General features: G+C 44.9%; 1 protein-coding gene across 1 annotated transcript in view; it reads right to left on the bottom strand.

Moving 5' to 3' along the window:
- Positions 1-11379: 11379 nt before the first annotated feature.
- LOC309560980 (uncharacterized protein) overlaps positions 11380-26552 on the bottom strand; it is a gene marked incomplete at its 5' end in the record, with an annotated part of 32790 nt that continues 17617 nt past the window's right edge. The window contains 2 exons of the mRNA XM_082264685.1: positions 11380-11455; positions 25394-25475. Of these exons, the coding sequence (XP_082120811.1) occupies positions 25417-25475 (59 nt within the window). The 3' untranslated portion in view covers positions 11380-11455; positions 25394-25416. The remainder of the gene's footprint in view (positions 11456-25393; positions 25476-26552) is intronic.

The following is a 26552-nucleotide window of genomic DNA, read 5'->3' as shown; positions in this document are numbered from 1 at the left end:
TTGCTACTTACCTTAGGGGGTCACCAAGCACCTCACCATACTACCCACCACGGGGTCACCACTGGTATCGCTGCATGAAGATTGTTTTCACCTGTATACACTATTTATGAACTGCTTCCGTCAGCTGACACCCAGTCACTTTATTTGATTATATGTGCACATTGTCACTTTATTGGTTATACCTTGTCCAGCTGACATATCTCCACTTTATTGGATACTTCTATGTGCACAGTGCCACTTTATCATAGTGTTTATATTGTTTATTTCTTACCGTCCGATTGCTCCTTATCACTTCATTTGATATTTATGTGTGCACCTTGTCACTTTATTTTCAATTAATTATTCCGTTACCACGTATATATATATATATATATATATATATATATATATATATATATATATATATTTTGTCACTAAGCACTTTCAAGTGGTATTAATATTTTCCATTTATTATTTGCACTAACATTTCACAGCACCTGACACCTTAACTTTTGTATTGTGCATTTATTTATTTACTATCGTTTACCTACCATTATACCAGCCTTTTTTAACTTACTGTTGGATTCTTTGCACATTATAATTGCCACATACAGTATTTATTACTATTGAATTATCTGACATCACTTTATTGATTGGATCTCTTTGTTAGTAGACAGCGCCATTTACCTCCTTTTCTTTACGTATGTAGCACCCTACAGGTAGGTGCTAGGTAAACATATAGTGGGTCTTGTCTGCCTAACAGCAGGGCTGTGATTTATTTAGTCAGGGTGTCATGGCTTACAGATGTGCCTGCTGAAGGGGGAGTCTCCCCAATGGCTCCTGTGAGAGGCTTCTCATAGGGCAGTGGAGGAAACCCAATCAGGGGACACATCCAGGCTTGTAACTACCCCAGAAGGCAGATTATGCTGCAAAGGATTCTGGGAGTGGGTATATGTTTGGGGGTGGCGCATGGCACAATGTCTTTGGTGGGAGCAGAGTCTCAGGAGGGAGAGAATGGCTGTCTCTCCTCCTGTCTGAGGAAGAGGATCTCGGGGTTTTGCCTGTAGATCCAGAGAGTGCTGAGCTAAGCTGAGGGGATCTGGTGTGCCGAGAGCCTGCGGAGAGTGGGAGGGGTCCAGTCCCAGGAAAGCCTACACAGGTCGTGAGTACTGAGAATTGCCCCTGGGGGTCTGCCTGAAGTTAGAGGGGACCACTCCGGTGGAGGTTCGGGGGTCCAGTGCCAGCTAGTGATGAAAGGGGGTACCTAGGTTGAGGACCCTGAAGTGACAGAGGGGGTACATAGTCAGTGGACCCTGAAGAGTTCAAGGTTAACGGGGGCTCCTGCAGTTGGGCCCTGAATTGTACACAGTGTGCCAGTTGGAAGTTGCAGCTTTTCAGAACCCTGCAACATACTACCTCAAGCCAGTGCAAGGCGGGCGGGAGGGAAGTATTTAGTGACTTTGCAGTACAGCAGTGTCAGCAGTTCTACAATTCGCAGTCCTGGATCTTCTGGACTTCAAGTCGAGGATTCAGCACTTCTATTGAGTGACAGAGTGCTCTCAGAGTTAGTGAGCGTTGGTTGGTGCCGGCTGGCGTCAAGGAAGCGCCAACGGGCATTTTTCAGGAACAAAGTCCCAAGTGTATATTGTTGAAGCCTAAAGGAGTATCCCACTCATTCACTTCTCCCATCCCCTTTAAATCAAATAAAACAACAAAGATGCCGGAGTTGTTGATGTCTCAGTGCTCACACCCAGGGTCGCAGCTCACATGGGCTGGAGAGGTAACCGGTACCGATGGCAGACCCAAATCAGGCCACAGGCCTGGAAAACCTGCTACACGTACATTTACATAGCCTTTTGGTTATAGTTAATGGGAGGTTGCAGCCTACTATTATCACACCTCTTCCTTAGCGTGGAGTATATTCCTTTTGTGATCCAACTTTCAGCCCATTGATTTGGAAGTCGCATCCAAGTTGGATCATCATGATCCGACTTGCGGCATGTGACTTCTGCTCTGAGGATCTTGAAAAGGAATCCCACGCCAAAAAAAATAAAAAATAAAATGCGTGGGTCCCCTCCAGATACATACCAGGCCCTTTAAATCTGGTATGTATTTTAAGGGTAAACCCCACGCCAAAAAAAAAAAATGGCTTATCCGAGCATGCAGCCCGGCAGGTCAGTAAATAGGAAGGGGGGGAACAAACGAGCGCCTCCTCCTGGACCATACCAGGCAACATGCTCTCAACATTGGGGAGCAGGTGCTTTTGGGCAGGGGGGCTCTGCACCTCCCACCACAAAGCACCTTGTCCCCATGTTGATGGGGACAAGAGCCTCTTCCCGACAACCCTGGGCAGTGGTTGTGGGGGTCTGCAGGCAGAGGGCTTATCAGAATCTGGAAGCCCCCCCTTTTTACCAAAGGGGGCCCACCCAGATCCTGCCCCCCCATGTGATTGAGTATGCTGTACCCCTATTCATTCACCCCCAAAAAAGCAAATGTAGTGTATATAAAAACAAGAGACAAGCCCTTTATTAAAAATGTTCAATGTGTCTTCTTCCTCGGGTCTTCTCCCTCCAGTGGTGTGTTCTTCATCCGGTCTTCTTCCTCTAGTCTTCTTCCCCTGGATATGTGTTCTTCCTCCAGTCTTCTCCCTCCGCTGCTGTCTTCTCCGCCTCCAACCCGGTTCTCCTCCAACGCTGGCTCCCATTGTTGTGCCAGCTCCGTTCTCTGCTGGTTCTTATATAGTCATGAGGCGTGGCCATCCAGTGACATCACCATGAGACTCTGCCTCTTGTGATGGTTACGTGCCATCAACATTGGGACATGTTTAAAGTATGTGGCCTGGTATAGGGGTGGGGGGGGCACTCGCTCGCCCTCCCCTCTTTCCTGACCTGCTGGGCTGCATGCTCAAATAAGGGTCTAGTATGGATTTTGTTGGGGAACCCCACCCCGTTTTTTTCTTTTCATTTTTTTCAATATCCATATCAGACTCAAAGGGCCTGATATGGATCTGGGGGGGGGGGGGGTTATTTTGGTGTGGGGTTCCTCTTCAAGATCCTCAGAGCACAGGTCGCATGCCACAAGTCGGATCATGATGATCCAACTTGGATGCGACTTCTATTGAAATCAATGGGCTGAAAGTCGGATCAGTTAAGATGGCTCTCATAGGGAACCATTGATTTTGACACGTTTTGACAAGTCGCGTTTAGCAGCGTCAGGGGGGAGGCCTTAAAGAGTAGCTCCCCCTTTTGTTGAGAAAGAAAAACATTCCCCTCTGGATGATCTGTGTACATTGCAAGTTTTTTAAGTAAATTTGTTGCAGAATTCTACATTTTGTTAAGCCGAAGGAATAGTTGTTTGTCTGTGTCCATGTCCACAGTCAATCTGTATGGGAGTGTGTATAAAGAAAAGTGCGCTGGATCGGGTAAGTGAAAAAGCTGCAACCTTAGAACCAATAGGTGATACGAAATAAAAAAGAAAATCAGGTGCGCTAAATTCACATGTGTCACACGCCAAGAATTGGGTGTGACACTATATTAAGTGACCACCCTAACTCTGTAGTGTGTACCTGGGTTGATGTTCACTAAGAGGGTATATAGTATGACCACGTACCCTGGTGCTGGCAAATGATGGGTGATGAATAAAATATTGGTGCATCAATGTGATAATAACAACATTATCAATTGTGCTCACAAATCATACAAAGGAAATAAAGTCCAATAATCCAGTGTGGACCACCTAAGGTGTATATAAACACCTGGGGGTGCAAAAGTCCCAAATCCCACACAAATGGTGATACAATCCACAGGGTGTGTACGGGCTAAATCTGTGAGGGTGCAATGGTTCCACCACCTTATGGGGATTAGCCTCTTACCATGTGAAAGAGGTCAAGGGCGGATAGTCAACCCAGTGATGTCCTAGGGGTCCCGGGGGTCACCTTGGGATGTGCAGACAAAAGTAGCCTCTTACCAGATCACTCAATGTATGGGCAAATTGTCTCACTCTTGATAGTATGTCCCAATCCCGGTCCTCTGTCTTTCTGGGAATTCTCTCTATTATCCCGAATGGAGGCTTCAACTTGTGGCTCATGAAAATAAATCAGACCATAGTGCAGTACCTTGGATGGTTTTATTAACAAAAGTAAATGCACTTACATTTAGACGGTCCTTTTCAGAAACACAAAAACCAATTCCAATAATAGAGAGGCCGTGGCCGCCTGCAGTGCGGTCCGGCGACTAACGATGACGGTGCAGCGCTCCTCTCTGATGCGTTTCCACTCAATAGTCGTCTACGGAGATAGGAGTATGCCAGCACCGTCATCTACCACCCTTAAGAAGCTGGTGTGTGACGCACCTCCGGTGCCCGCAACATCCGTCTTCCTGTGCGCGCACAGGAAGTGACCTCACACACGAAGTCCATCCCAGCCTTTCCTGTCATAGACGGTAAACATCCGGATCAAAGTCCATGATGCCACTATCCTGCAGCACGATCGCCACCTATGTTTTGGGGACCGATCCCGCCGCCACAGGAAGTTAAGGTCTGGACTGGCTTGTACCGTACATAAAGGTGAATGGTAAAGTGAATGGTAATACATAAATGTCCATTACAACTCGGTACAGTGCAGAGTTAAAATGTCACAATGCTGAACAGCTGAATGCAACAATAATACAGTAAAAACAATATAAGACACTGCCATCACTATGGGCAAGTGAATAAATCATACAAAGTCTTAAATGATATTAAAATCACATGATTAAAAAATAAAATCAATAAAATATTACCTCAAAATTTACAATAATTTGGGCAATAAATAAAAGAGAAAAAGAAGAAAAAAGAAAGCCTTTGGGGACACAACCTGCCTGTTTCCTGGACAAGATGTGCCACCAGATATAAAGAGGAAAAGGGAGCAATGGGTTTTGTAGGTCTCTCAAAACATTCACCCATTATTGATAAATGAATCAATGTCGAGATCTACGTTGTGTCCTAGGGGGCGGGAGCTCTTCAACTGATAAATCCAGAAGGTTTCCCTTCTGGATATCGTTCTTTTCAGATTACTACCTCGACAGTGGGGGGTGTATTTCTCTATTACTACCACCTCTAGATCATGATGTTTTTTGTGGTGGTATATAGCACAATGTTGGGATAAGCTGTGACCTGGAAAACCCTTCCGTATGTTTGCCAGATGTTCACAAACGCGGATACTAGCTGTCCTGATGGTCCTGCCTACATATTGTTTTTTACAGCTACAGGTCACAAGATAAATGACCCCTTTAGTATGACAGGTAATGAAGTCTTTTATGGGAAAACTTTCTCCAGTGACAGTTGATGTGAAGGAATTCTTCCGAATCGCCCTATACACCTCAAGGGCCTAGGTACTCAATGCCTAATAGGTATGAATCATTAAGTTATGAGGATTCAGATGAGGATGAAAGGTATCCACCAAAAAGAGGCCTACCACAAACCCCCATTAATTCCAAACCAAGGGGTTTTTTAGGCCAGGGACCAGGCAAAGCCAAAAGAAAAAAACAAGCAGAGGCTGCAGGGGGGGCAGCGCACGGAAAAAAGAAAAGTAGACACCCCTGGAATTTTTAATCTGAGTGGAGTGGTTTTAACAGAAAAGGAAAAACACACGCTCAATAAGGGACTGAAATATGCCCCAAAAAAAACACTCAATAAATTCCAGACCTTTGTTGACGTGCACAAATTCATACGCAAACTCAATGTAAAGCGACACTTTTTGGACAACGCCAAAGAAAGGAATTATGTGTCATACAATCAGACCGCATGTATACCCACCAACCTCAGGAATGCTTCCCTGTTTAATCCTGGAGGCAAGTCCAGTGATCATGTAAAAATTTTCAAGGAGGTTGTCCTGAGGGAATTGGAGGAGAAAGACATAAAAATCAAATCCCAAAGAGATTTATCTTTAGGGATTAAAGCTATATGCGACAACAAAAATCTGATTGTCCGACCGGCTGATAAAGGGGGGGGGGAACGGTACTCCTTAAGAAAGAAGATTACCTTGAAGAGATGCAAAACCTTTTATCAGACCGAGACACTTACCAAATCCTTCAGGAGGACCCAACTGGGACTTACAAGAGGAGACTCGAAAAGATTGTGAAAAGAGGCTTTGAAGATGGTATTATTAGTGAAAAGGAAAAAGAATTCCTGGTTCCACTGGCTCCACGCATACCAATCATCTATTACCTCCCAAAAGTTCACAAGAGCTTGACTAGACCGCCAGGAAGGCCTATAGTGAGCGGAATAGATTCCGTAACATCTAGGATAGGCAAATACGTTGACTTCTTCCTGCAACCTCTAGTTAGAGAAACTCCGGCCTACCTGAAGGATACTTCCCAGTGTATACAGGAGATCACCAATATAGAAGTAGAGGGGGACACCCTACTAGTCACCGCGGACGTTACGTCCTTATACACGGTCATCCCCCATGATATGGGGTATGAGGCAGCTAGTGTGTTCCTGGACCAGGCATATGAGATTCCATTACAACAGAGGCGATTTATCTTGGAATTACTCACATTCGGCATGGAACACAACTACTTCCACTTTGGAAACCAGTTTTTTCTCCAAAAGAAAGGCGTGGCGATGGGGGCTAAATTTGCCCCCAGCCTCGCCAATCTTTTTATGGCACTCTGGGAAGACAGGAATATTTTTTCCGATAGGATACAGGAATTCCTGTTCTGGCGACGTTATATAGACGATGCCATCTTTATTTGGAAAGGAAACGAGGAGAGTTTACACCAGTTTATGGTTAACCTTAACCAAAACAGTTGGGGAATTAGGTTTACCTATTCCTGGAGTACTGTGTCAGTACATTATCTTGATTTAGTCATCTCAAGAAGAGGGAATAGATTCGTAATAAGTGCCTACCACAAACCCACAGATAAGAACGGGTTTATCTCACTCGATAGCTGCCATCATCCAGCATGGCTAAAGTCCATTCCCAGAGGGCAATTCAGGCGGATACGAAGGAATTGTACAGAACGCTTGGATTATCACGCTCAAGCAGAAATTCTGAAACAGCGCTTCACAGAGAAGGGCTATGATCCTGACAAATTGGACAGAGAGATGAAGGAGTTGGAAGATTGCACACAAGAAGAACTAACTGCTCAACGCGATGAAGGAACAACCAAGAAAAGTTTTGACTTTGCTTTCATCACGCAGTTCTCGGGCAATTATAGGTGGATGAACCATGTTTTTCGTAAACATTGGAACATATTAAGGCAGGACAAAGTATTAGGTCCAGTCCTCCCTACGGGTCCGCAGATGATTTTCAGGAAGGCTAAAAACCTGAAGGAGACCATAGCTCGGACATATGTAGAACCACCTGTAACTCCAACCTTTTTTCCCAACTTCAAAGGTTATTACCCATGTAAGAATTGCAATCTCTGTCGAAGTGCTAGGACCAGAAGAACCAATTCCTTCACATCAACTGTCACTGGAGAAAGTTTTCCCATAAAAGACTTCATTACCTGTCATACTAAAGGGGTCATTTATCTTGTGACCTGTAGCTGTAAAAAACAATATGTAGGCAGGACCATCAGGACAGCTAGTATCCGCGTTTGTGAACATCTGGCAAACATACGGAAGGGTTTTCCAGGTCACAGCTTATCCCAACATTGTGCTATATACCACCACAAAAAACATCATGATCTAGAGGTGGTAGTAATAGAGAAATACTCCCCCCACTGGCGAGGTAGTAATCTGAAAAGAACGATATCCAGAAGGGAAACCTTCTGGATTTATCAGTTGAAGAGCTCCCGCCCCCTAGGACACAACGTAGATCTCGAAATTAATTAATTTATCAATAATGGGTGAATGTTTTGAGAGACATACAAAACCCATTGCTCCCTTTTCCTCTTTATATCTGGTGGCACATCTTGTCCAGGAAACAGGCAGGTTGTGTCCCCAAAGGCTTTCTTTTTTCTTCTTTTTCTCTTTTATTTATTGCCCAAATTATTGTAAATTTTGAGGTAATATTTTATTGATTTTATTTTTTAATCATGTGATTTTAATATCATTTAAGACTTTGTATGATTTATTCACTTGCCCATAGTGATGGCAGTGTCTTATATTGTTTTTACTGTATTATTGTTGCATTCAGCTGTTCAGCATTGCGACATTTTAACTCTGCACTGTACCGAGTTGTAATGGACATTTATGTATTACCATTCACTTTACCATTCACCTTTATGTACGGTACAAGCCAGTCCAGACCTTAACTTCCTGTGGCGGCGGGATCGGTCCCCAAAACATAGGTGGCGATCGTGCTGCAGGATAGTGGCATCATGGACTTTGATCCGGATGTTTACCGTCTATGACAGGAAAGGCTGGGATGGACTTCGTGTGTGAGGTCACTTCCTGTGCGCGCACAGGAAGACGGATGTTGCGGGCACCGGAGGTGCGTCACACACCAGCTTCTTAAGGGCGGTAGATGACGGTGCTGGCATACTCCTATCTCCGTAGACGACTATTGAGTGGAAACGCGTCAGAGAGGAGCGCTGCACCGTCATCGTTAGTCGCCGGACCGCACTGCAGGCGGCTACGGCCTCTCTATTATTGGAATTGGTTTTTGTGTTTCTGAAAAGGACCGTCTAAATGTAAGTGCATTTACTTTTGTTAATAAAACCATCCAAGGTACTGCACTATGGTCTGATTTATTTTCATGAGCCACAAGTTGAAGCCTCCATTCGGGATAATAGAGAGAATTCCCAGAAAGACAGAGGACCGGGATTGGGACATACTATCAAGAGTGAGACAATTTGCCCATACATTGAGTGATCTGGTAAGAGGCTACTTTTGTCTGCACATCCCAAGGTGACCCCCGGGACCCCTAGGACATCACTGGGTTGACTATCCGCCCTTGACCTCTTTCACATGGTAAGAGGCTAATCCCCATAAGGTGGTGGAACCATTGCACCCTCACAGATTTAGCCCATACACACCCTGTGGATTGTATCACCATTTGTGTGGGATTTGGGACTTTTGCACCCCCAGGTGTTTATATACACCTTAGGTGGTCCACACTGGATTATTGGACTTTATTTCCTTTGTATGATTTGTGAGCACAATTGATTATGTTGTTATTATCACATTGATGCACCAATATTGTATTCATCACCCATCATTTGCCAGCACCAGGGTACGTGGTCATACTATATACCCTCTTAGTGAACATCAACCCAGGTACACACTACAGAGTTAGGGTGGTCACTTAATATAGTGTCACATCCAATTCTTGGCGTGTGACACATGTGAATTTAGCGCACCTGATTTTCTTTTTTAATCTGTATGGGAGTGGTCTTATAATTATCAATCAGCTGGTGCACCTGCAGGGCTCTAAGGAGGAAAAGTGCAGGGTCTGCAATTCTTTAGGGTGTGATTCCAATTTAATAGTATCTCACCAAAAATGACATTTTTGTTGAAGGGAATGCTTAATATCTGATTTGTATCTTAGTGCAGACTTCTGGCAAAATCAGTTAGCCAATCACACAAGAAGGAAATGACATATCTGGGGGGTGGGGCGTTCTGTATATCATCTGTGTACAGAACACCTCCAGGTAGCCATATTGCATTGCATTTTACAGAAAATTACAGAGCTGCAGATTGAAAAGAAAAGGTAATTTTTAATAACATTCAAGTCCAATATGACTTGTGTCACAATTGTATATGCTATATATTTGTTTTATTTTTCTACTTTTTTTTCCCCATGAAAGTGGGTAAAGTTTACCCTTTAAACCCAAAAGCAAACCTTTATTATACTTCTAGCTTACTAATTCTTTGATGTGATCGGCTATATTAGTTTCCTTTTTAAGGCTTTTTTTCTTCTATTTTCATCTGGTGATCCAGCCAGCAAGTTTGTTGTTTTTTCAACAGAAAAGCTCACTTGCAGTTACAGGGATGAGACAGACCATTTAACACTGACAGGGGTGCTTACAATGATCTGCTTTTCTTTATTTATGTAAAATCTTTATCCCAAAAGGAAAAACTGTTTGCTGTAACTGATTATAAAGCATTAGCTGGAGTTCAACTTCAACTTGTTAGTGTATTTAAATCTGCTTGCGCTTCTAACACTCCCTCCCTCCCAGATTGGTAATCCTGCTGGTATCTATGCCTCCTGTGCCCATTCCTTCAAAGTGGTGTCTGTAGAATACAGGAGGTGTGTTACTGGCCAAATCACCAGGTGAAAACAGAAGGGAAAAAGCAGAGACGTAACTAGAACCTTCAGGGCTCCGGTGCAAGAAACTATGAAGTGCCCCCTGGACCCCAGGCTAGGGCCCTTCCCTTCAAGCCTGGGGTTCTTCCCACTGATCCTGGGGCCCTTTACTCTCGTTGCAGGGCCCTATATTATGGTCCCCCAACTGGACCCTTTTACAAGTTCTGCAGTGGGCCCGCTTCCTGCCATCTTGGGGCCTCTCCACGGCAGAGGAATGCCAGGGCCTGATCGCAAGTGCGACCTTTGCGATCCTGGAAGTTCACCCACTGATGTCAGTAGTTTTTATTTTTTGCCATTTTAATTTGTATTATTTTTTATCATTTTATTTTATTTTTTTACAATGTCACTGACTATGACTCTGTCCATTCAGAAAAGGAAGGAGCTGGTAAATTACATATTTACCAACCCCTTCCTGGTTCTCTATTGTGACACATCCCCTGCAGCAGCCGACAGGAAAGGGGAGGGAGCACAGTGGGTGGGGGAGGGGACAGCACAGTAGGTGGGACCAGGGGAGCACCCAGGGGCCCAGAGACAGCAGAACACAAGTGAACTGGATAGGAGGAGTGGCGGGGGCAGCATACAGAGGAACCAATCTCCTCCATTTTCCTCCTGCAGCTACAGGAGGAAAAAGGTGGACAGTGATTTCTCTACATGTTGCCCCCCCCTCCTATACAGGTGTACAGAGGAGCTGCACAGGCCCCCTGGAGCATGGGGCCTGGTTGGAATTGCAACCCCTGTAGTTACGCCCCTGGGAAAAAGCCTAAAAAAGAAAACGAATGCAGCCCCCGCATCTAATGATTATTAAGCTGCAACATATTACATTTCTGGTTTTTGGTGCTGTTATTCATTTCCTATTATTACTTTGGTATTACAGAATGCTCATGTTTGAAGTCCAGCTTGTGTGACAACCATGGCTGCCTCCAATAGATGAATGAGTGTAGACACAAAGGGAAATGAAGTGCATTACTGGCAGGTTCACTATGGTAAAACAGAGGAAGAAACCCCTGTAAAATAAAAACTAATGCAGCCACCACATCTTAGAAAAGGTAAGCTACAATATATAAAATTTTTGTTTTTGGATTTAAATACATCATGATTCCAAAATCAGAATGTCAGTCCTAATGCACAGAAGAGTTTAATTTTTTAATCATTCAAAAGAAATAAGGTATATAAAATAATGGTTGCAATATAGAGATATGATAATCAGAATGTATCTTTTGATTGTAGTGAATGTGTTGAAGTCTGCAAATAGAAATAACAGAAATATGGTTAGTAGGGGTACAAACCAAACAGTGAAGATTTATATGACTTATGCAGCCAGTTTAAATCTAACTCAAGAGTGATAAAAAATAAAAATCCAATGCCCTGCAGCAGTAAAAATAAAAAAGGAGACCTGGCTGCAATAAATCCCTATCTCTGGCACTGTCCCCCACAGAGTCATGGCTCTGCTGTCATTACAGGCCTTGCAGCATTGGAGCAAAAGAGGACAGAAGAGGGGCAATAGGTCCTGTGTTCTCATGTACCCAGATCGAAGATCCAAAGGAAAAAGTGTAAGGGCCGGTTCACACCACTTGCAGTCCAGTGCGTTTTTTTCTTGAATCAGAAATGTATGTATAGTAGGTTATATGGTTTCCAATGACAGAGTTCACACCAGTCAGTTCCAGTGCATTCCAGTTCCATAAAAAAAAGTAGAACATGCTGCATTTTTCCTGCACTGGACTGAACTGGAACACGGTAAAAACGCATTAAAAACACCCTGGAATGCACCCAACTGCACCAAAAACGCACGGGGACACACATGTCCATATTTAAGGTGAGGAAAAAAAAAGGGGGGAAAAATGCATCAAGAACGCTTCAAACAAGTGTAAAAAGCGCATCAAAAATGCATATGCAGAAAAGCACCTGGAACGCATCCGGACTGCGTTTCTATAGTGTGAACTGGTCCTAAGAAAAAAAAGGGGGAAAATATGCACTAGACTGCATGAAAAAGGCACCAAAAACACATCAAAACGCACCGAACGCATCAAAAACACACATGCAGACAAAAATTATTCTATGGTGTGAACTGGTCCTAAAGGTGAAGAAAAAAAAAGAGGAAGAAATGCACCGGAAAGTATCAAAAACACATGAAAAACGTATCAGAAACACACATCCAGAAATGCATCCGGACTACGTTTCTATGGTGTGAACTGGCCTTACAAGTGTGTGTGTGTGTGTTGGGGGGGGGGGGGGGCGCAGCTCCAAGAGGGAAAGGAGGAGGCAGAGAATAGGAAAGGGAGCTGGAGTTAGGCTTTAACTGGTTGCCGACCGCCCACAACATTAAATTTTTCCCCCCATTCGCTATGAATTTGTTTTTATGCTACTATAACTTTTATGTTACTTAACTGTTTCCCGACCGCCCGCCGCAGATGTCCTGCGGCAGGCAGCCACTCCCAGGCCAATCGCTGTACATGTCCGGCGCTCACTCTGGGGAGTCTAGGGGGGGGGGGCGAGCAGTGGGCAGGCGGCTCAGATTGTCGCCTGATGCCCGCAATCGTTCCCCACTGAGAGAGAAGGACGGTCAGCTGCAGTGGCGGCTGGTGCTCAAAACTTTTTCGGGGGGGGTTCAAACAGAAAAATCTAATAGGCATTGCTTTGCGGCAAAATACGCGGCAAAAAATTGCATGACTTTGAGGTCAGAAAGTGTGAAAGGGGCCTTCAGTAATAAAAGTATACAGGCATACCCCACTTTAAGTACACTCGCGAGTAAGGACACAGCTTGTTCAGCTTGGCATGACACTCCTCCCGGTTTTTAACATTGGCGTCTATAGGAAATCTTGGTCAGCTTGACATGGCACTGCTCCCAAACCATAAGTGACAGGGATACCAAACTCAGGGAGCACCGAGAGGGGACCCAGGACTACAACATATCATGTTTGTGGCTGGCCAGCTTGCCTAGGTAATCTACTATGTCATAGTCCTGGATCCCCTTAACATGCTCCCTAAGCTTGGTGTCCTTGTCACATGGTTTGGGAGCAATGTCATGTCAAGCTAACCAAGATTTCCTATGGTATTGCTTCACTTTAAGTACATTTTCGTTTTACATACATGCTCTGGTCCCATTGTGTACTTAAAAGTGGGGTATGCCTGTAGTGTGCCCCCATCAATGCAGAGTGACCACAGCGTGCCCCCATTCAATGCAGTTACCACAGCTTGCCCCCATTCAATGCAGAGTTACCACAGCGTGCCCCCATCAATGCAGAGTGACCACAGCATGCCCCATTAAATGCAGTTACCACAGCGTGCCCCCATCAAGGCAGAGTGACCACAGCGTGCCCCCATTCAATGCAGTTACCACAGCGTGCCCCCATTCAATGCAGAGTTACCACAGCGTGCCCGCATTCAATGCAGAGTTACCACAGCGTGCCCTCATTCAATGCAGTTACCACAGCGTGCCCCCATTCAATGCAGAGTTAGAACAGCGTGCCCCCATTCAATGCAGAGTTAGCACAGCGTGCCCCCATTCAATGCAGAGTTAGCACAGCGTGCCCCCATTCAATGCAGAGTTAGCAAAGCGTGCCCTTATTCAATGGAGAGTTAGCACAGCATGCCTCCATTCAATGCAGAGTTAGCACAGCGTGCCCCCTTTCAATGCAAAGTTACCACAGCGTGCCCCCATTCAATGCAGAGTTACCACAGCATGCCCCCATTCAATGCAGAGTAACCACAGCGTGCCCCCATTCAATGCAGTTACCACAGCGTGCCCCCATTCAATGCAGAGTTACCACAGCGTGTCCCCATTTAATGCAGATTTACCACAGCGTGCCCCCATTCAATGCAGAGTTAGCACAGCTTGCCCCCATTCAATGCAGCGTTAGCACAGCGTGCCCCCATTCAATGCAGAGTTAGTACAGCGTGCCCCCATTCAATGCAGAGTTAGCACAGCGTGCAGAGAGACCAGTGCACTTACCTGATGCAGCGGCGGCTTCTCCTCGGTCCTCCGCGTCTTCCTCCTCCTCCTCCTTGGCCAATCGCAAAAGTTCGCCTTTTGGCCAATCAGGAAACGGGTCTCGGACCCGCTTCCTGATTGGCCAGGAGGAGGATCCATGTGACAATAGCGAATTTTCATTCGCTATTGTCACACAATGGGTGGGCTCGGGGCGCACTGCTCTGCGCCCCGGCTCCACTCTTTTCTGAAGCCTATTAGAGCCTTTGGCTCTAATCACGTGCTTCAGAAGAAAAAAAAAACCCATTGAACTCCATGCGTCCAGTGCCCTGCATGCAGATAAGGGGGCCGGACGCATGGATGGGGGGGGTCGGCGCCCCCAACGCATCGGCCGTCACTGGACAGCTGTCTCTATGATCATTTCACAAGTCACGCCCCCCCCACAGTTAGAATCACTCCCCTAGGCTCACATTTAACCCCTTTATAACCAGCAGCGTTAACCCCTTCCCTGCCAATTTTAGGACTTTTGACTATGCTGAGTGTGGCAAGGCCGCTGCTTCACCTTGCCACTGAAGTGAAGTAGTGAACAAGCGAACTGTATAGTAAATTACTCTTCGGTGTCCCGCTTGGCACCCCCTTTACCCCTACTCTTCAGGGTTCTACTTGGCACCTCCTTTACTCTTGCATACGGTGTGACTGTGAGCTGACCTTCTATCCCCTGACTTCGCTGGAGTGGTCCCCCTTCCTGGGCAGACCTCTTGGAAAGCCCTCTGGTACTCACGGACACTGTTTTTCCCAGGTGACTCTGCCAGCAGCTTCACCATCAGCTTTCCAGGATCCTTTTGGGCTCAGCTCCACACCTGGCTCACTAGGCTGACTGTCTGTGACCACCTTCCTCTGACTGCAGGAGGAGAGACAGCCATCAGCCTCCTCCTGGGACTCTGCTTCCCACCAAAGACGCCCTGTTACATGTTCCCCTGGCTTTTATGAGCAATCACAGGATGCACTGCGGTTGTGCCTTCCCACTGGGACCGTCACAAAAGCCTATGTGTCCCTGGCTGGACTTCCTCCACTGTCCAACAGGCTCCCCTATTTGATACAGTGGGGACACTCCCTCAGACCCAGTGAATCACACCTGGAAACATGCAATAGACAAATTTAACACATCAGACTCCCCTGATAAGTAGATGAGCATAACAATGTTTCTTTTTCCTAGCACCTATCTAGGAGAGTGCTACAATTACAATACCTTGAACCAATATTCCTCCCATAGGTGTGCACAGCCTATTACATTAGGGTGTGCACCCCAAAGCTCAAACGCACATGCTTTTCTCTGCAGCCTCAGCTGCACGGAGCAGTGAATAAATGGGAAGTGTTCTGTGCTGAGCGGCTGATTACTATGCTTCAGTTATGAATGAAACAGTGAGTGAGTGTGTTTGTTTAGAAAAGAAAGGGGCCGGTGAATGACATATTTATTTGCCCCTTCCCCCAATCTCCAATCTGAATCATCCCCCGGGAGGGGGGGGGGAGCCAGCAGCACTGTGGGGGGCACAATTTGGGGGGAAGCCTGGGCAACAGCCCGGGGAATTGGCACTGCACACAGTGGTTAAGGTGTGTCACACCTGGCACACCCCCTGCGCACACCTATGATTCCTCCCAAGAGCTCTCAGCCCTATTGCAGACAGTGGGCCCGGCTCTTGGGAAGTGTAATGCAAATATGAAAAATGCCTTGGATGTCAGTCTGGAGGAAAGTGTCTTTCTCGGCAGGTTGGATTTGCAGGAAATGTGATGTTGAACCTGCTGTGATTGTCAACGTGATTGTAAACTCCAACTTTGTAAAACAACCCATTCAGTTTAAAATAGAAATGAAAGGCAAAACATTTGTCTAAAGATATAAAAACAAAACCCATTATAAATATCTTATTTCCCTTTTTATAAGTGATCACATCACCTCTGTTCTCAGCTGCATAAAAGCTGGTGGAGAAGAAGCAGCAGCAGCAGCACACTGAACTTCCCAGTTGTACGGGGAGGGGATTGTTGGGACAAGTCTGGTCATCGGAGGAGAGTACACTGAGTTCCCGGCACAGAGAGAGAACTGACCACGCTGTGTGTGCTCCTGCTTAGTGTGGTCAGTTTTGTTTGGTCAGGAAAGCAGAGGGACTGGCAGGAACACCAGTGATTTCACGAAAAGGAAGCAATGCAAAGAGAACAGGATACTTTCTCATACAAGTACATGGTACAGCAGGCACAGATAAGAAATATGAAATGTTGGGGTTACATATCCTTTATTTGAAAGAACTGAAATCCAATAAATAAAGGGGGAGGCCTAAGGACAGTAAAGCTGGGGCAGAAAGGATTAGATGAGGCTGGACAGCCTCCATCCAGGAAATGTGGGCTGTATTTGACTTGCTGTAGCTTCTAATGCACACTGTCAATCTCACAATGTGCAGTAGAAACAGTATACAAATTCAATACAGGAGAGGATCCCATACAATTCTGCAAGGCTGAGGGTGAGGCTGTGTTCAGCTTTAAAACAAATTTAAAACCGAGGGTGAGGCTGTGAATGTATCTAAAACAATACCTCAGCCTTTCCTTAAATCATCAACCTTTAGTTTTCTGCACAGCTTGATTCAGACTAGATAAGGCACACCAGGGCTTTTTTCAGCAGGAACGTGGGGGAACGCAGTTGTAGCACTAAATTAATGTAATAGCAATGGGTGCTGGGGTGGTCTGGAGGGACTATTGATGTTGCCTTCTGGGGGATCTATTGTTGATGGGGAGGCTCTATTGTTACAGAGGGGTCTATAGTTGGTGGGGGTTCTATTGTTGCAGGGGGGTATATTTTTGCTGGTGGGGGATCTAGTGTTGCTAGTGGGGGAACTATTGTTGCTGAGGGGGGTCTTATGTTATTGGAGGTCGATCTTTGCTGGGAGGGATCTACTGTCGAGAGAGGAGTCTACATGCAGGCTGCTTGGAGATCTATTGTTGCTGCGGGGATATATTGTTGCCAGGGTTCTAGTGTTGCTGGGGGATCTATTGTTGCTGGAGGATCTGTTGTTACTGGTGGGGGTTTGTTTGTTGTTTGGGGGGGGTCTATTGTTGCTGGCTTGAGGAGACTCGGCAACGGAGGTTCTCCTCCCTCCCTCCCCCTGCAGTCTTCTGGGACACTGACAGGTCCCAGAAGACTGCATCCACCAATCCATGATGCGCCACGCAACTCACGCATGCACAGTGGGCACCCGGCTATGAAACCGCAAGCTGTGAAGCATAGTAAAGAGGCCTGCACCGCCGAGGGAGGATAAAGGATAAAGACGGCTGGGGTGAGCTCACCACTGAACGGTGGGACAGGTGAGTGGCTCTTTTTTAAAAGTCAGCAGCTACACTTTTTGTAGCTGCTGACTTTTATTTTTATTTTTTTAAAGGTGGCTGGAGCTCCTCTTTAAGGTGACCAGATTTTTAAAATGAAATTCAGGGAAAATATTTTTTTTTCTTTTTGGCAAATGGTACAGGACTGCGTAATGCACAGAACGCTGGGCACAGGACTACATAATACACAGAGCGCTGGGAACAGGACTGCATAATACACAGAGAGCTGGGCACAGGACTGCATAATACACAGAGAGCTGGGCACAGAACTGCATAATACACAGAGTGCTGGGCACAGGACTGCATAATACACAGAGAGCTGGGCACAGAACTGCATAATACACAGAGAGGTGGACACAGGACTGCATAATACACAGAGAGCTGGGCACAGGACTGCATAATACACAGAGAGCTGGGCACAGGACTGCATAATACACAGAGCGCTGGGCACAGAACTGCATAATACACAGAGAGCTGGGCACAGGACTGCATAATACACAGAGCGCTGGGCACAGAACTGCATAATACACAGAGAGCTGGGCACAGGACTGCATAATACACAGAGCGCTGGGCACAGGACTACATATTACACATAGTTACATAGTTAGTGAGGTTGAAAAAAAAACACCAGTCCATCCGGTTCAACCTATAATGTGTGTGTGTGTGTGTGTTTGCTACAGGACTACATAAAAGCACTGGGCACAGGACTACATAAAACACAGAGGATTGGGTACAGGACTACATAATACCCAGGTCGCTGATCATGGGGCTGCATAATACACAGAGTGCTTGGCACGAGACTGCATGATACACAGAGCGCTAAGCACAGGACTGCATAATACACAGAGCGCTGGGCACAGGACTGCATAATACACAGAGCACTGGGCACAGGACTACATAATACATGAAGCGCTGGGCACAGGACTGTATAATACACTGAGCACTGGGCACAAGACTGCATAATACCCAGAGCGCTGGGCACAGGACTGCATATTACACAGAGTGCTGGGCACGGGACTGCATAATACACTGAATGCTGGGTACAGGAGTACATAATACAGAGCGCTGGGCACAGGACTACATATTACACAGAGCGCTGGGCACAGGACACATAATACACTGAATGCTGGGCTAAGGACTACTTATTACACAGATCACTGGGCACAGGAATGCATAATACACAGAGCGCTGGGCACTGGACTGCATAATACCCAGAGCACTGGGCCCAGGACTACATAATAAACAGAGCGCTGGGCACAGGACTACATAATACACAGAGCGCTGGGCACAGGACTGTATAATGCACTGAATGCTGGGCACAGGACTACATAATACACAGAGTGCTGGGCACAGGACTGCATAATCCACAGTGAGATCATCCAGCGGGGGGCTTTGGCATCCGAACCACCAGTCTGTTTCTCAGCCAGCATGGGATGCCCTGCCTATGTTAATCCGGCTCTGAATCAGGGGACAAAACCGGGGACAGACTTGGTCCAGGGACAATGTCCTCAGTCCGGGGACTGTCCCCGGAGATTGGGGCATCTGGTCATCCTAAGCTAACTGCCTGATGGGGGGAGAGAGCACGGGGCTGACCCAATCAGCGTTTCTTTCCTTTCACTATCCAATCTTTGGCTTGGGTGGTCCTTGACCAAACTGTGTTGATTTACCTGGAGCAGAGATATAGGAGCTCGGAGCCTTATGAGCCATGTGATAAATATATGCGCAGTATATATATATATATATATATATATATATATATATATATATATATATATATATATGTGCAGTAACACTGGTTGAAAACAATTACAAATCTTTTGGCAGGTAAGACTGTTCACAAATAAGCGATACTCTGTATTGGCTAGCTTAAGTTTTGAGACGAGCAACCCCTGGAAACTCCTTTGATCATAGGGATAAAATTAAACAGGCATAATTTATTTGTTTCCCAAATGTATACATATCTGGTATATAATGCAGCACTTGACAGATTATGTAGAACCAGTCATTCTTCAGTTCCTGTCCTCAAAAGGCACTCAGTGACCCTACCAAATCTTATCTGCCCCCCACCCCCCAATTCAAAGCACCTTGTGCCTTCCTGTCTTTATTTTTGACACTTTTTTTGGTGAATGAGTAGCGGTACAATGTACTCCATACTCAGTCACATGGGGGGGGGGGGGGGGATGGAGGGCCCTTTGTTAAAGTGGGCTTCCACATTCCGATAAGCCCCCTGCCCACAGACCTCCAAAGCCGCTGCCAAGGGTTGTCTGGAAGAGGCCCTTTCCCCATCAACAGAGAACCCCCCTGCCCCAAAGCACAGCCCAATGTTGAGGGCATGTGGCCTGGTATGGTTCAGGAGGAGGGGCAGTCTCTCGTCTCCCCCCCTTTCCTGACCTGCCAGGCTGCGTGTTAAGATAAGGGTCTGGTATAGGTTTTGGGGGGGACCCCACGCCGTTTTTTTTAACGAATGATGGCATGGGGCCTGGTATGCATGGGGGGAGACACCGTTTTGTAAACATTTTTTTATTTTTTTTGTATTGCGGGCAATAACTTCCAGCTGCAATAATTAATTTAAATGTCATTTATTTTCTTTAAAAAATCCAGTTTTGCTGCAGCAGGTTCTATACACAGTACAGATTCACCACTTTACAGGCAGACTAAGGGGACCCCCCAGGCACAATATTTAACCACTTCCCGCCCGCCCTCTAGGCAATTGACTGCAGGAAGGTGGTTGCATTATCCTGACCCGTCGTCATATGACGTCGTGCAGGATAATATCGGTGCTGCGGTGTGTCATCTCCGATCTCGGTAAAGAGCCTACTGAAGTAGGCTCTTTACCATGTGACCAGCTGTGATTGGACACGCTGCATATCAGTGCTACCTATCAGTGCCACATATCAGTGGCCATCAGTGCTGCATATCAGTGCCGCCTATCAGTGGCCATCAGTGCTGCATATCAGTGCCACCCCATCAGTGCCTCCTCATCAGTGCCTGTCAGTGCGGCCTCATCAGTGCAGGAAAAAACGTATCTATTTACAAAATTTTATAACATAAACAAAAAAACTTTTTTTTTTTTCAAACTTTTTGGTATTTTTTTATTAGTGTAGCAAAAAAGAAAAAACCTTGCGGTGATCAAATACCACAAAAAGAAAGCTCTATTTGTGGGGAAAAAAATGACATAAATTTGGTTTAGGTACAGTGTTGCATGACTGCGTAATTGTCATTCAAAATGCAACAGTGCTAAAAGCTGAAAATTGGCCTGGGCAAGAAGGGGGTGAAAGTGCCTGGTATTGAAGTGGTTAAAGGAATTTTTAATTTTTATTGTTTCACTTTAAACATCATTAAAATCACTGCTTCTTTAAAAACGATCTTTTATAAAAGTTTTTTTTACAGTGATACATGTCCCTCAGGGCAGCAGCCAGACCCCCATACCTTTTTATGTCCAATAACTTGCATATAAGCCTTCAAAATTGGGACTTTTGATTTATCATGTTCCAGTCCCATAGACTTTAATAGAGTTTGCGGCTCGGGTCCAAACTTTTCCTCTGTTCGGGAGTTTTGGTGCGAAACGAACCGGGAGATGTTTGCCCCATCACAATGTGTATGGAATAGGGAGTGGATTGCTGATAGGGTTGGCTATCCTGATGTTACTGCACTCAGGGAGGCACACCAGCACTTTGTGTTACCATTAGTCACTGACAACCTTTAGTAATATGTGAGCAGTTTGTCTTTTGGTACAAGCAATCAGTCTCTGACATACATTTGTATAATGTGAGTGAGCAGTCTCTTGTAACATGACAACAGTCTTTTGTAATAGGTGAGCAGTCTGTGATTGTGTTTTATTTTATACAAGCAGTGTTTATCTTTTGTTACAAAGAAGCAGTTTCTGACAGCGTTTTGTAACCTGCAAGCCCTCTCTGAGAGTCTTTAGGACTTAACTACTTCAGCCCCAGAAGGTTTACCCCCTTAAATACCAGGCCATTTCTTGCAATATGGCACTGTGTTTTTTTAACAATTGCACAGTCATTTAGCTACATGTCCTCTCAATAAGTGTATATTTATTGGTTTGTGCAAAAGTTATAGCGTCTACAAACGATGAGATCAATACTGGAATTTACGCAGCTTTTACTTTCTGACTACCTATCTCATTTCATGAGGTGCTATAATTGTGCAGTCATGCGACGCTGTACCCAAAATAAAATATATGTCCTTTTTTTCCCACAAATAAAGCTTTCTTTTGGTGGTAATTGATCACCTCTGCGGTTTTTATTTTTTGCACTATAAAAAAAAAAAAAAAAAAAAAAAGAGCGACAATTTTGAAAAAAAAAAAAATGAAAACCTTTACTTTATGCATAAAACACATCCAATAAAAAATTTAAAAAATCAAATTTGTTTATCAATTTAGGACAATATGCATTTTGCTACATGTTTTTTGGTTAAAAAAAAAACCCCAATAAGTGTATATTGATTGGTTTGCGCAAAAGTTATTGGGTCTATAAACTATGGGATATTTTTAAGGCATTTTTATTTATTTATTTATTTATACTAGTGATGGCGGCAATTAAAGATTTTTAGCGGGACTGTGACATTGCAGCGGACAAATCGGATACGTAGCTGACACTTTTTTGGGTACCAGTGACATTATTACAGTGATCAGTGCTAAAATTATGCAATGTTACTGTACTAATGACACTGGCAGGAAAGGGGTTAACATCAGGGGCGATCAAAGGGTTAAATGTGCCTCTAGGGGGTGCTTTCTAACTGCATAGGGGATGGTCTGATTGGGGGAAGACAGAGATCCGTGTTCCTGTTTAGCAAAAACACAAGATCTTTATTTTCTACCCAGAAAGAATGGCGATCTGCCTTGTTTACATTCGTGAACCATCGGCGGGTCCCGTTGTACATCGGGCCCCAGATCAGGAAAAGAAGCGACGTACAGGTATGCCAATTTACGCATCCGGGCTGCCCTGCCGCAGTAAATGTGTGGTGGGCGGTCCGGGAGCGGTTAAGATAGAAGCAGTTAAAGTGTTACTAAACCCACAACAGTAAAATGTGTATAAAACAGTAAAGTGTGTACAGTATATGCAGTAAAGCATGCTTGTTATACTCACTGTGGAACCTAAGGGGTTAATCTACTGCATTGTGTAAAAAGCTGTTTGATCCTGCTTTCTCTGATCTTCCACTGTCCCCTAACAATCTCCAGATCGAACAGAGCCTTGGGAGCAAGGGGCACCTGCTCAGTTTAGTGTGTATTGCTAGAAAGTTTTTTTTTTTTTCTTGGGAAGGTGCATGTGATCAGCACAGGGCCAATCAGCACTGTTCAGACAGAGGGTCAGGGGTCCTACCGCCTCAAAGGACAATCAGGGGAGAATGGGAACTCCTCCTACAAGCTTAAACCAGTGCTCTGCTGGACATTGATAGAAGTCACAAGACTGCTACTGTATATACTGCTGAAGAGAAAAGGTGTTTAGCAGTTTATATTTACTAAAATAATTGCATTTCCATGTTCTGTGTCCTGTGGGAGACCAGATATAGTAAATGCAGGGTCCTGGGTTTAGTAACACTTTAAGGCTGGTACACACAATAAGAAAATCAGGGCAAAAACTGTCTGGTTTCTTCAATGCTTTCCAGCAAGTCGAGACCGAGGAATAATGTCTGAAAATTCTCGCACGACAAGGTTTTTTTTGTTGGTGTTTATTGTTTCTGATCGCAGTCTTTCATATGTGATTTTTCTCATATGAAAACAGTACACATTAAATGACAATCTTTAATTCTGTTAAAATACGAGAAAAATGTTGGAGCTTGTCCCTTTGGACATTTTAGTTTGCAAAGTTTAATCGAAATGTTGAAAGTCGTGTACACACTATACGGAAATTGAAAGAATCGTGCCTCGTACAGAATTTTTCTTATGATTTCCTCATAGTGTGTACCCCCTTTAACAGTGGATTGCAGGGGTTGGCTACCCTTTTTATCGTCTGTTCTCTCCCTCCAGGATCTGCTTTCCTCTGTCACACCAAGCTAATAGGAGGCAGACCATCACCTTGTGTTGCCTTCACACAATAAGTGACCATAATTCTTGCAACTATGTTCCACTTCAAAAAACCCCTTGAACTATTCATTGCTCCAAACAGATTCTCGTGCAACTAGGAACCCACTTTAACCACTTCAATACTGGGCACCTTTACCCCCTTCCTGCCCAGGCCAATCTTCAGCTTTCAGCACTGTCACACTTGGAATGACAATTGTGCCGCCATGCAATGATGTACCCAAATTAAATTTTTATCTTTTTTTTTTTTTTTTTAGACAGATAGAGCTTTCTTTTGGTGGTTTTAATTACCACTGGGTTTTTTATTTTTCGCTAAAAAAAACACCAGCAATTTTGAAGAAAAAAAAATTTTTTTCTTCGTTTCTGTTTCAAAATTTTGTAAATAAGTAATTTTTCTCCTTCACTGATGTACGCTGATGGGCACTGATAGGCTGCACTGATGGTCACTGAAGAGGCAGCACTCATAGGCACTGACAAGACAGCACTGATTAGGCGGCATTGATGAAGAGGCACTAATGGGCACTGATAGGCGGCACTGATATGCAGGACTGATGAGCACTGATGGCCACTGATGAGCGGCACTGCTGGGCACTGACTGGCATCACTGATGGGCATTGACTGGCTTCACGGCTGTGCATTGTTGGGGCTACACTGATGATCAGTGCCCTAATTATCTTTGCAGATCTCCCTTGTGAGGAAATGCTGCTGATCGGCTCTCCTCACATGCTGTCAATGATGCAATGATGTACCTAAATTAAATTTTTATCAGTTTTTTTAGACAGATAGAGCTTTCTTTTTGTGGTATTTAATCACCACTGGATTTTTTACTTTTTGCTAAAAAAGATTCTGTTAGAAAATTTTGTAAATAGGTACATTTTCTCCTTCACTGATGTGCGCTGATGGGCACTAATAGGCTGCACTGATGGGCACTGAAGAGGCAGCATTGATGGGCACTGACAAGCACTGATGAGGCGGCATTGATGAGGAGGCACTAATGGGCAGCACTGATGGGCACTCATATGTAGGACTGATGAGCACTGATGGCCACTGATGGGCATTGATTGGCAGCACTTCTGGGCACTGACTGGCTTCACTGCTGTGCACTGTTGGGGCTGCACTGATGATCACTGCCCTAGTTATCTTTGCAGGTCTCCCCTGTGAGGAAATTCTGCTGAGAGGCTCTCCTCTCCTCACGTACTGTCAGCGTGAGGAGAGGAGAGCCGATAACCCGCATTTCCTTGTTTACATGTGATCAGCTGTGATTGGACACAGCTAATTACATGGGTAAAGATCCATGTAATCAGCTTTTTACCGAGAACGGGGATGTGCCATGCCCCAGGGACACAACATGCTGCCTATCGCTGCTCGCCAGCACGGTGAGAGTGGGACGACATCATATGACGTTATCCCAGAACAAGAGAGCCACCTTGTGCCCGTCAGTTGTCTATATGGTGGGTTGATAAAATATCATCAGTCACCTGTAACAGTATCTGTGGTCCTTTTGTAGATGGCTTCCCCACATGGAGAAGAATCACATTAGGTAGCAATAATGTCAATTGCAGTCCTAAAGCCTGACGTGTGCCAGTAGTCAAGGTTATCCAGTGCCCAGGGCAAAGATTCCATACTGCGCCCCCTCCCCCACTCTTGATGGGCAAGCTTAGGGCATCCTATACCCAGCAGTCAATTGCTTGTCAAAATCACTGTCGCTGTCACTACTCCTGTCAGCCTTGCAACAGAAGGAAGGTGCCCCCAGTAAACTATTGCACCTAGGGCAGCCGTCCCTTCCACCCACCCCTTGTCCCAGCTCTGGGTTTGTACATTCCTTAACACAACCAACATAACTTACAATAAGAAAGACCATTAACCACTTCAGTTGAGCAGTGATGTGAGCAAAACCAGCGGAATGATTCCCCATACTGCTCCAGCACCTGGGAAGAAAAGGCAGAAACAAGTCTTAAGCGACAACTGTTATGTTAGTAACCTCTCCCTCTGACCTTTAGATCTGAACTTTATATCAAGCAAAGATTCAAGTTTCAAGAAAAAATTAAGCTCTTTGAGTTCATGGACTAAAGTTAATGTACAACATATATAAATAACTTGTAATATCCAGAGCGTGGTTGTAAATAAGGTTCATTTGGAACAGAGACCAGTCATTAGTGCTGTACCACAGGGCTCTGTACTAGGTCCTATTCTGTTTAATCTCTATGTAAGTGATATAACTAAAGGTTTGTTGAGGAGGTATGTCTTTTTTTTTTTTTTTTTTTTGTATCTTGATACAAAGGTGTGTAAAAGGGTTGATATCCCTGAAGGTGTCTAAGACATGGAACATGATTTGGCATTGAACTGCAGTTCAATGTAAAATAATGCACCTAGGGTAAATAATCCCATGACAGAGTACACTATTGGTGGGACAGTGTTGGCTAGCACTATAGAAGAAAACAATTTGGGGTACTTATCTTGGATTATTGCAAAACGAGCAAGCAGTGTGACTAGGCAGTGGGAAAAGCGAATAGAATTCTAGGATACATCACTAGAGGGATCACCAGCAGGAGGAAGGAGGTCCTGATTCTCCTATATAGATCTTTAGGGAGACCTCATTTAGAATACTGTGTACAGTTGTGGGGACCTCACTTACACAAAGATATTGATAAAATAAAACGATTCCAGAGACGGGTAACAAAAATGTTGAAAGGCCTGGGGGATAAAACATATCGAGAGCGACTTCAGTATGTCTGTCAGCAGGCTTCCCCACTGACAGATGAATATAAAGAAAAGAATGCCGGCAAATGCCCGGGAATAGAAAAATATTTTAAGAAAAAGGCGTAGGGCCCCCCCCCTCCCCCAGTCCATACCAGGCCCTTCGGCTGCATGCCTGGATAAGTGTCTGGTATTGACTTTGGGGGCAGACAAAAATAGCCAGGTGCTGGCAATTGTAACCACAAGTTAATTTAAATGTGATTTGACTAGTTTTTTCTCTTTAGAAATGTCATTTTTGCTGCAGCATG

Source organism: Pelophylax lessonae (genome assembly GCF_965119305.1).
Source record: "Pelophylax lessonae genome assembly, chromosome: 7".
NCBI classification, from domain to species: Eukaryota; Metazoa; Chordata; class Amphibia; order Anura; family Ranidae; genus Pelophylax; species Pelophylax lessonae.
This window is presented reverse-complemented; position numbering and strand designations above follow the sequence as displayed.